This window comes from Henckelia pumila, chromosome 1, assembly GCF_033568475.1.
Source record: "Henckelia pumila isolate YLH828 chromosome 1, ASM3356847v2, whole genome shotgun sequence".
Classification (NCBI taxonomy): domain Eukaryota; kingdom Viridiplantae; phylum Streptophyta; class Magnoliopsida; order Lamiales; family Gesneriaceae; genus Henckelia; species Henckelia pumila.
In genome coordinates, this window is record NC_133120.1 from 171194392 (window position 1) to 171206359 (window position 11968).

The 11968-nt window shown below is 34.5% G+C and overlaps 1 protein-coding gene across 1 annotated transcript; it reads right to left on the reverse strand.

Annotated features, from left to right (window-relative positions):
- Window positions 1–7801: 7801 nt before the first annotated feature.
- LOC140874454 (uncharacterized) lies at window positions 7802–8398 on the reverse strand. The gene is made up of 2 exons (XM_073277744.1): window positions 8191–8398; window positions 7802–8034 (listed from the first exon to the last, which is right to left on the reverse strand). Exons 1-2 carry the CDS (start codon window positions 8396–8398, stop codon window positions 7802–7804), a joined length of 441 nt encoding a protein of 146 aa, XP_073133845.1.
- Between the last annotated feature and the right edge of the window lie 3570 nt (window positions 8399–11968).

Below are 11968 nucleotides of genomic sequence, written 5' to 3' on the forward strand. Positions count from 1 at the left end.
TTTCGTGGAGTCTGCAATTGCTGGCTCAGTAGAGATATGATGAGGTAAATCTTCCATTAGAGTAATTTCTGGTCCTGCAGATTCCATATGAGATACAGTTAGTGTCTCATCTTCATTTACATTAATTGGAGGAGGTGGTGCTTCCAGAAGGAGAGGTTGAGGTTCTTCGAGTTCTTCTTGTTGAGTGATTGAAGGATCAACTTCTTCCATGGATGGTTTTGTCAAGATAGGAGTTTGTTGATCTCCATCTTCAATGTGAGAGATCACTTCATCAACGTTCATTAATTGTAGTTCAGGTAGAGCAGTTTCAATTTTTGAAGTGTGAAGTTGCTGCTCAATGGATGTGTCTGTTGTATTTTGAGCAACTGAAGCTTCTTTTTGAAGCCCTTCGAATGCTTGATCAACTGAATGATTGGACGATTCACTGGTGGTATGACCCTTCTTGCTCTTCTTGTGTTTGGATCTAGACTTGGAGTGAGATTTGTGTTTCTTCCAAACAAATGGTTCTGGAATCTCCAAAGTGTTAGTTAGTAGTTTCCCAAAATTTAACACCCATTTGAATATTGATGAGGTCAAGTTGAAGTTGAGAGAAAATAGAGTGATCTTCATAATAATTTCTGGCAAAAAGATCATAATTTACGTGAAATTCCGCAACAATTTGACTAAGTTTCTTGATTCGCATGAGATCATAGAAGTACTTTTGTCTTGCTAAGGATTCTTGAATGTCATCAGTCTTGATGATTCTCAACACAATTTCTTCTAGTTTGACGAACTTATGCAGGGCATTCTTCTTTGTCAGATGTCTATCCAGAGTAGAAGTCCTGTATTTATGCCAAGTGTCAAATATATCAGCAGTATGTTTTTCAGCATATTCAAGTACTTCGTCCATGGTGAGATCTATCTGCAATTGAATTGCACTTGAAGCTCTGTTAGGATCTGAAGATGAGGCAATTTGAGAGCTTCCTATTGCCAAATCTAGTCCTGAGTGAGTATATTCAACTATCTGTTTGGATGAAAGATCTCCTGGAGGTCTAGCAGGAGGTTCGAATACCTTAGACCAGGTTCAAATACCTTAGACCAGATCAACACTAAGTTTTCCAGCTTAGCACCTACCTGAGTTGGTCCAAGTCAGCTTTCGCTGCGCACATTGATGTTTACTGATATCTATATCATCAAAGATATGGCTAACTCTTATTGCAAAATAAATTTGCAAACTCCTATTTATTCCCGTATGATTGTAGCCTAGGAGAATTTTCTAATCATTGTTCCCATGAAACTGTAAGAGTTTTCAATTCGCCACCAAAACTCCTAAAATATCTAATGTCTGACTTAGCTCGACAACCTTAAATCCTAGCTCGCAACTACATTCAATAAATACCCGCAAAACCAATAAATAATTTATGTCGACCTTACTTCTAACTTAAAAGCTTCCTAACAACGAAACTATGTTTAATGTCTATTTACCGATTAAACTTAACACATATGATCTAGAACTCGAACTCTTAAGAAATTCACCAGTTCAGAAAATTCTTAGCAACTAACACCAACCCTTTCTAAATATGATAGACAAGGGACTATACAATTTTACCTCGATAAACCTCAAGATATGAGATTGATCTGACCCATACTTCCACATCTAAACTCTACGACATGCCCAAACAATAAAATAAATTATCTATCTCCTCAACAATCTCTTAAGGATCGACAAAATGAGTTAATTTTATTATACTCCCAAATCATTAATATTACAGAACAATGATACCTTCAAGAACGTCTTAATAACCATTTAAAATTCTAAATGCCTATGACACTTATTAGCAGTGCTACGCTTAATGATCATTGACTATGCTCAATCCCTTATTAGTTACTACAACTCTTTACGCTTCTAAGGACGATTAAAATTTTCTTAAACAATGACTTTAGCTCAGCTAACCTTCAAGTAGAACAAATGGTTCTTCTCAACTTAGGATTGATCGACCCATTTTTATAAATAAACCTGATCTAATCCTTGATAAGAAAATATACCCATAAAATCCATTGTTGTTCAATACCAAGGTATTAACCAATAACTCTTACATATCGCCTGAAGACATATCTCAAATCTCTAGTTCAACCCGATAGCAAGTCTGAAAACCCAAAAATTTCCAAAGTATTATATGTACAACCTGAATTCATAATTCAAGAACTTAGTATACAATTGGGCACCTCAAAGAGTTTGTAACCTGATCGAAAAGGCTTTCTAATTGATCCTCCAGTACCTTAGTATTTTCCCAATAAATAAATCTATAGCTTGTCTAGAAAACTACCTGAACATTTTATTCCTCATTCTACTCTCACAGTTGGTGCAATAGCCTTACCGCTTGACATTCCTAAAATCTGAGAATTCAAATGTAAAGTACCCAAAAGTCTCTAGGGACAAATTTATTTCCTATCTCGCAACTGTTCACCCATTCGGCTCACCAAAATCATATATTCACTCTTAAAGATCCCGTCTAAAATTTGAAACAACATATTCAATTAATTTACTATCTAGCAGTCTACTCACTAGAACTAGTTACAATTGATAGTCACAACTCCTATGATCACAACAATAACTTAGGATTTTATCTGGTACTAATATTAAATCTCAATGGTCTAAACCCTTACTATGCGGCTACGAGAAAATTTTCTACACAAGAATTTGAAATAATAATTGAAACCATAATCCACCCAAGTCCCTGTCTTGGTGGATCATGAAAGGAAACAGACATACATGTAATGCTGCTTAATATGAAATAGAATAATGCAAGCATTACAAACAAACGAGCTGAAAAATGAAAATGTAGATAAGTGAAAACAACTCACTCATAATTCAATTCTAGGGATGAGTGAATAATAATGGAGGCTCCATGAATAATAAATATGAGCCAACAAGATACAAATCTCGGGATCATTCATCCATGGGTAATGAAATCATGCTCCAAAATTAAAGCACAATTAAGACAGTTAGTGTGACTTCAGTCGAGAGAAGTACACACAGGTCAATAATCAAGGAAAACAACGGTCTCAAAATAAAATCTGACGTCAGCCACCACATAAGTAGATCACTAAAAATAAAGACAAGATGAATCTTACTCACATCAACGTATGGCTCTATAATCGAAGAAAAAAAATTTCAAGAAGTGTGAAATATAAAAAAGATTTTACTAATAGGTTCAACCAATGTCAAAGTGACAGAATTCAACGCTGATTAATGTTATACGAATCCATAAATTCTCAAGGGATGAGCAAAGAAGTTTCGGTCACTCAAAAGTATGTGTCGCAACGGATTTGCGCACAAAAGAAAGAAAAAGGGAATAACGATCGGAATAATAGCTCACAAAATTGAAAGGCTCACAATAACTGACTCACTAATTCCAAACTCATATTTGTCCGAATATCGAAAGAAAACTTAAATTATCCCAAGTCTTTATACAAGTTCGATTCGTTAACTTAACTGACAAAACATACATCTATCAATTTCTAAGAAAACTAATGATCACTTAGTTGTATCCGACTAAAATCCAATATAAGAAAACAATTTACCATAATAGCACTCAAATAAAATCTCCTAATACGCAAGTTTGATATTTTCCAACAAACTCCTACAATCTCATCGAAATTACTAACACTACCTAGTAACTCTAACAACATCTACGCTTAAAACTGGAAGGAATATTAATACACCAACTCCATTTAACTTGAAACCGCATGCTATAAAAATAAACATTTGAATGGTACACTTTAAACTATTAAAACAAATTTTTAAACAAAAATTAAACACTAAACTATGCTTAAATAAATTTAACATCTAGTTTTGAAAATATTCTAAAAAGAATGACATCAAAATATTTAAAGTATTCATTCAAGCATGACTAACATATAAAATTCTTTAAAAACTTACAGACTTTGAGGCGAGACTTCTCGAGTTTCTTGCAACCGGCAGTAGGCACAACCTAGACCAGAACAATGCTCTGATACCAACTGAAACGATCCTGACTCAAGTTTAAATAATATTTAAATAAAATACGGATTTTCAAAAAAAATATTAAAAATTTTTATTAAAATTTCGGCATAACCTCTCTGTTTATATTACAACCAACCTGTCTCAGACAACAACCAAAATAAAAATAAAAGAAATAGACGACTGACGACACCAGAAACTAGACCGAGACAAGAACGAGGCCCAAGAGAGAGGTTCGACATATCAAATATCCACAAGATTAGAAATCTAATATTTACATGCTCATAAGCAATGCTATCGAAACAATACATATGCATTTGACAACTGAGCAAAATAAATGATCCATAACATAGAAATTCTAATAACTATGCGAAAGACAAGCATAGGTCGGAGGGATGTGCCGTGCTCGCATCGCAGTTCACTCGATAGTCTTGCCTCTCGAGCTCAATGAAATACACTCCACCTGAAAACAATAAGTGTAGTGAGCCTAAAAGACTCAGCAAGAATATGAGGGGGATAACGAGTACTACGTAAATACAAGCACACACAGATTACAAATAGCTGATACTTAAAATACCTTTGTTTTGTGCCCTTACTTTAAACAAGTACATAAACTTCAAAATGAATGAGAGAACATGAATGAAACATATGCATGGATAAGTCATGTATAATCAATGAAACTGCATAAACTGAATCTGAATCTGTAACTGTAACTGTGAACTTAGATCCTTGATTTTGACTCTGTGATTGCGATCATGATCATGGCTATAGTGCACAATGCCGCACGGAGGTCGAGATGAAACACACCCGTACTTGACCTATATTGGTAAGGGAGACCAGAATAGCTCCGACCCCACACGAACACATGCTAAGGTAAGGAAACCCATAATGAATTGGTAAGGGAGGCCAAAACGTCTTTCAGCCCCACACGAACACATGAATATGTAGTCACAACCATCTCACTTCGTTCAAAAATATTTCTTTCCTTTATTGAATATGAGACTTAGCATGCATATGTAAATATGACTTACATGAAAATGTTAATCAATAATCATGCATATGACTTACACATGGATGATCGAGATTGTGATTTAGGAACTAAACCAAAGGATGGGAAAAACTAAACCAAAATGTAGCGCTTAAGGCAATGCGAGCGGTTTGACTGCAAAATTAATAACTTGCTCGATTCTTAATCAAAAGGAATTCCGCTTGAAACCAGGACTCCATGACACTTAGAACTGAGCCAGGAAATCAACCTCGGAATTTATTTCCTAAGCGATCATTTTTCAAAAATACGATTTCCGGGCAGCAGCCCCCTTAGCTTAAAATTTCTGCACGCACCTAACACTCAAAAATCTAGAACTCGAGTGAAACTTAACCGAATTGATTTTCGCTTGAACCGACATTTTCCTAACATTTTGACCTAATTCCATACCCGAGCCCATGGTTTAATCATGATTTTAACCCTGATTTAGTCCTTAGTTTCCGGAAAGCAACCTCATTCAAGTTCCAAGTTCTGTACCTAAACATTTCAAGTGCCTAGAACTCGACCAAAACTTAACCGAATTACTTCCCGCTTTCACCATCATGTTCCTAACATCTTATACTAAATCCAAACCCGAGCCCTTGTCCAAATTCTGATTTTATCCCAGCCTTAGCCACATAGTTCCGGACAGCTCAACCATTCCAAAAATTTCTGCTCAAGTTCTCCAAGGTCAAACTCGATCCAAGGCTTACTTATAACCTTCCATTCCTTCAAGACTCTAATTCTAGGACCAAGTCCAACGATCAACCACGTTTCCAGCCCCTACAACTCGCCTTAAATCATCCTAAACCAGGCTCAATGACAGCCCTTACCTCTCAGCTTCGTATGCCTCCTCAAAACCAAAGCCAAGCACCACTCCAAGCCTTTCCTAAAAGCTACCACGTGAACTACATATCAAACATGGTATCTCCTCAATCACCATCCAAATCATCAAAACACAATAAAAGAAACTTCCCAGTTTTCGAACCAATCATGTTAGTAAGCTTCAAAAATTTTGAAACCTCAAAGCATGGAAAAATTTTCTGGAAATGTTCACGGTTTGCATAACTTCACATATTTGCATTTCAAATTCATCTATATATCATAACCCCTCGAACCATACGATTTCACAGAAAATAGAATGAAAAAAAAATCACGGCTGGATTTGGGAAAGGGGAACTCGAGCAGGGGCAGTTCATATAAGCATATACATTTCGGAAAATTCCAAGAAAGTCCAAACCACACAATGTCTAATCTACAACAGGCAAGGAAGAAACCATATACTTGCCTAGATAAATCGAAATGAAGGAGCTCAAAATGAGCTGAAATCCGATCCTACGAGCTGTTATAAGCTGGAACCGAGCTCCAAAAAAGAAGAAGCTCGACCAGCTCGCCGTGGAAGAGCCTCGCCGGAGATGAAACAGGAAAAAGGAACTGCGGCGTGAGGCTTGAGGAAGAATTTGGAGATGGCGCTCGTTTCTTGAAGAACAGGGGAAGAATCGGCCTCATGTGTGAGTGAGCGCGAGTTGTGTGAGGTGGTGTGCATGTGCTTAGGTGTTAGTGTGTGTGTGTGATTTAAAAGCTGGGGTTAAATCCAAACCTAGATGAAAAGTGCTACAAAATAAATAAAAGTGCTTCTCTCAAAAATAGCAACTTAAGGCCATGAATTAAATTGCACTAAATAAGACACAAGCTAAAAATTTAGAAATTAAAATACAACACTTTAAATATCCTGATATCACGGCAATGAGTAAAATATTTAATTAACAAGCAAAGCGATTAAAATAATTTAAACAGACTAAACTAAAGTTTAAAATTAATTTAAATAGATACACGAGCGAAAATAAAACCTTTAAAATAATTTGGACAAATAAAAAGGTTTTAAATAAATAAGCTAGACATTTAAAATGATTTAAAATAATTTAAAATAATGGACACTCAAAAATATTTAAACAAATAAGATGAACGGTTAAAAATCATTTAAAAGAATAAACTACCAATTAAAATCATTTAAATAAGCAAGCCTAAACCTTTTAAATATTAAAACAATTTAAATTGCACAATGAAATCATTTAGACAGTTAAACTTAAACAATTAAAAACATTAATTAAATAGTCAGTAAAATAAAATCATTTGAATAAATAATAAAATATTTTAATAGCACATAATTCAGATAAAGAATTTAAATCAATTAAACATAAAAATAATAATCCTAATATTTATTTAATTAATGCATGCGATTTAGTAGATTGGATTTTAGGCGTCACATGAATATCTCTTGCTGCGTCAGGATTGAGATTTAAGTGGTGGCCTGCCATCCAAAAAATAGTTCATGACTTGTATAATTGATTAAATACAATTTTGTTTTTACAGTATAAGGAAAAAAACACATGGTGTCTTACATTTAATTTTTTCTCAACCATTTGGTAGCAGTATGTCTCTGTACACAATATTTTTGGTGTACACACCTGATCGATTTTGCAACTTTCCATCTTTTACTAAAATTTTTGTTGATCTTTGAGATACTCCTCGAGAAAGTTCCACATACAATTGGCCATGACTAAACACATGATTACGCAGGAAGATACCAACATTTGGTATTGTTTGACCTTGTGCCTTGTTTATGGTAAGAGCAAAACTTAATCTTATGGGGTACTGCTTGCGTTTGAGTTCAAATGGCAGCCCTGAATTTTCTTAACTTTTCATAGGCATTCGATGAAGGAAATAACGTGTACCCTTGTGAGGACATGTTATAATTTCCGCATCAATAAAGTTTATTCCAAGATTACGACATATTAATCTTGTTCCATTGCATGTCCAAGTTCAAGTGCAACATTCCTTAATAGCATAATTGGACATCCTACTTTCAATGTGATTCTATGAGGTGGCAAACCACTCGGACAAAGAGAATTCAAAAGTTCTTTTTGGAAAAGATTGTTGTTATCATCTTTTACGGAGTCCCAAGATGTGTATAATTTTTCTTCTCCAAAAAATTTTATAATGAGCATTTCATTGATTTCATACACATCTACAATTTTTGTAGTAATTATAGCTCTGTCAACCATGTAATTTGCATCATGCACATGATTTGCCATATTTGGAAAAACATAATCAATTAATTGATGAATTGATTGTTCACCTTCCTATGGTACGATCATTGAATCCGACAACTTTATAAAATTACCTATAGCAGTATCTTCTAAGACATCACCAACACGTAAAAGAAATTGTGAGAACTCAATATCGTGAGCAGATCTCATATTTTGTTGTAGATATAATATCTTAACAGAATTCCAAAACGACGACCTTGAAATGCTTGCAGCAATTTGATCTCTCATTGATCCTCGTTTAACAACTGGTAATACTTGCCTAAAGTCGCCACCAAAAATCATAGTTTTCCCCCAAATGGCAATTGGTTGTCCATTATATCTTGGAAAGTTTGGCTGACAACTTCAAAAGTATAACGATTTGTCATTGGAGCCTCATCCCATACCACATTTGTTGCACGTCTGATTAACTCAGCAATATCTGACTGTTTGTTAATCTTGCGAATTGTTGTTGTTGTTGGTCTTAGTGGGATTTGCAAGCATGAATGTGCAGTCCTACCGCCTGGTAACAATGTTGCAGCAATTTCATAAGTTGCTACTGCAATTTCAATTTTTCCATTATTTTCATAGATGCTCTAGAACTGATCGATAAAGAAAAGTTTTACCAGTCCCACCTGGACCATCAATGAAGAATATGCTTGAGTGATTGCACATAATAATTTCCATTATAGTATCAAAAGCCATCTTTTGATGCGCATTTAAATGTTCGATAGATCTCAAATATTCTTCAGGTATTTCAATCAAGAGTGCATCCTCAATTATTCTTGGAAGTGAGGAATCTCCTAAGAAGTCGGTACTTATTGATGGCAAATCATAGTCATCCAATTTCTTTTTATATTGATGCAGCAATCGTCGTATCTCAAGAAGCAATTTATTTGTGACAAATAAACTACTTCTTGAAATAGATCTACCATAATCTTCAGACATATATAGGTTAAACTCATCCCAAAGTTCTCTAACTCCTGTTCGTTGGCAGAACACCAATATGGACACAAAAAACCTTCTTAATGAAGATGGCTAGTTAGAAGAACATGTTTCCTGCAAGCATTGACGAATATAATCAACTTGTTGGAGAAGACCCCTCATTTCAGCTGCTTTTTTAAATGTTTTATATGTAATCCCATTTACTTTCCTAAGTTCCTCAAAAGAACTTGGCCCTTTAACATGGTTCAAAAGTATACGGAGTTAAAACCTGTCGCCTTCAAATGGTGAAACAACATATATCCTTCCAACAACTTTATTTTGACTTCGTCGATGCATCCAATTTTTTCCAGATTGTATCCACGCATAATATTGTGGAAAATCCTGATATAAGTACTTCTCAACCATGGCAGGATTAGAATTAATTTTGAAAAATTCAGTAAGCATAGTCTTTGAATTGTCTTCATTTGCAAGCATATCGCCTAAGGATTGCTCTGGATTGAAACGAATTAACTGCTCATTTGGTAAATGTATTTGCAACCAAATAACTGAAGGATACATCCTACTGAATTCAAATGAATAAATTCTCCAGAGTGCCTCAGGAGCACAAATCCACCTTCCATCCATATACTGTTGGATTTCATCACAATTCTATCTATTACGTAACTCTAACGCAACACGATCAGGTCCTTTGTGAATGTATTTATATATGTATTTGACACATTTAATACCCCTACATACTTCAACATTAATATGGCAATCATATTTCAACAGAATCTACGGATTGTAAGGGACAACCCAACCATTGTCAATGATGACTTGATCGTTGTTGTTAGATACAACTCGCATAACTTCACGTCTATGATACAAAGGATATAATTCATTAGCTCGAGAATTATATGCGACAAATGGTTTTGGGAAGTTCTGTTTGCACTTGCCATCTTTAATTCATGGACTATGATGATTGATTAAACCATATGGTCCATGTATCATATGGTGTATAACAACTTCATATGGACTGGGTTCATCTCTTTTTGAAGGTATTTCAGCACGCACAATTGAGTCAAAGTTGTTTGGAGTATGTAACTTATCAATGTTGTCAAATATAACCAACATGTGAACATGAGGTAGTTTCCTCTTTTGATATTCGATGACATATGAGTAAGAGTGAACTCTTATTAGAACTCCTCTATCCACTATATCTTTATTAAATTCATCGAATTTTATTTTGAATATCCTTATAATCAAATCTGGACGATCCTGGGGAGATTGCCCGGGAAGTAGTTGCTCTTTTATTTCATGCCAAATAGAATTTCATGTCATTGTAATCATTAAACTGGCTTTCCATATGTTTGTACCAAAGTCATTGCATCTTGGTATCGTTGATACATATCGCGTGAGCTTCCACCAAATTTTGATGGTAGTACTATTATGTGACCAACATTTTCTGTATAATGTATTTTTTAGTACATAAGCAGTAAATATTTTTTAAAAAATATGTTAGTTTGAAATTAGTTTTTTATACATGCGTTGTTCTCTCCCCCATCTAAACAATCTTGTAGCCCTTGATAAAGGTCAAAACGAATGTTGCTTTGATTTGTACGGATCCACCTTAGTCTATGTGTTTCAATCTTTACGTAATTGTCAACTACGTATTGTTGTAGGAGCCGACCTCCGCGAAGTAGTAACAATGAAGAATTTTCTCGTATCTTGTACAAAAGGATAGTTTTCATAACTTTAGTGATATACCAATATTTGAAGTTACTAAATAATTTATTTTTTGAGTAAACATAGGATGTTATGTTATTCTGCTAACTTGTAGCATATATGCGTAGTAGTTTAAGCATGTAACCCGGGAACCATCGTTTTCTGCTATTTGTATCCCAACCATACGTATCATATGGCAAAATGAAAGGATACTGTACGGGATCATAATAACCAACGATATCTTGGATATTCATAAGATGACCACCAATTCCTTGTATAATAAAATCACGACTACTCGAGTTATACGAACATTCATTGTCAACGGTAACAGCCGCAACCTGAGATGTTGTCGATAAATTGTATTGACGTTGATTAGGTTGTTGTTCCTTTATGATAATCTTGAAGTTAGGTATGTCTTCACGTCTGCCAGTTTGCCGAAATACATGTATGAATGGATTGTATAGATCGAGGATGTTTTTTTTTTTTAACAGCTCTCGTCGTACACCTTGATTTTCTTCAAGTCTATTATCTATTTCATGATATGTGTCTACAATCTACATCTGCATATACCTCGGCCTATAATTTTCATTTGGTAAAAGACTTCCGATTGAGTGATATATTGACCCATAAGCACGAAATGTATAAATTCCATTAGCACCGGTTGCCAAAGATTCATCTATACTGACTCCTATCGATGTAAACATAAAACATGATTATAAGCTCTAATATGTTGTCTGAAATGCCTACTCTGTTCATTGTTCTCATCATATATCTCTTGCAATTCAATTGGAGATTGTATAAGATGTAATTTGGTACGCCCATTTCTACAGCATAGTTGAGATGTTTCACCATGGAACAACAAAGCTTGACATTATGGACAATGTGTTGGATTGGGAAAATTCCATTGACCATTATGTTGACTCTCATGGACATTTCTTGCCAAATTATGATATCGACGTGGACGTGAACCTCGTCGATCATTAGCAATTATGTTGTTTTCACTATTTCTTGTTCTTGTAGTTATATATAGCTCAATCTATTAAAACATACATATATGACATGATGCAAATAAATTTAGAAAATAAATATATGTGGATCCAAGTATTTCACTTGGTTTTACATATATTTTATATTTTGTTTATTTATAATATAAATACACGCATATATCTATGTGTATATATATATATATATTGTGACCATTAAAGTTATTAAATAAAATGTAGAGTT

Coding starts and splice junctions, on each gene's coding strand:
- LOC140874454 (XM_073277744.1), bottom strand. CDS start 8,398: ATGATTTTTGGTGGCGACTTTAGGCAAGTATTACCAGTTGTTAAACGA. Junction 8,035..8,190: donor CTTAGAAGATACTGCTATAG/GTAATTTTATAA, acceptor CAAAAATTGTAG/ATGTGTATGAAATCAATGAA.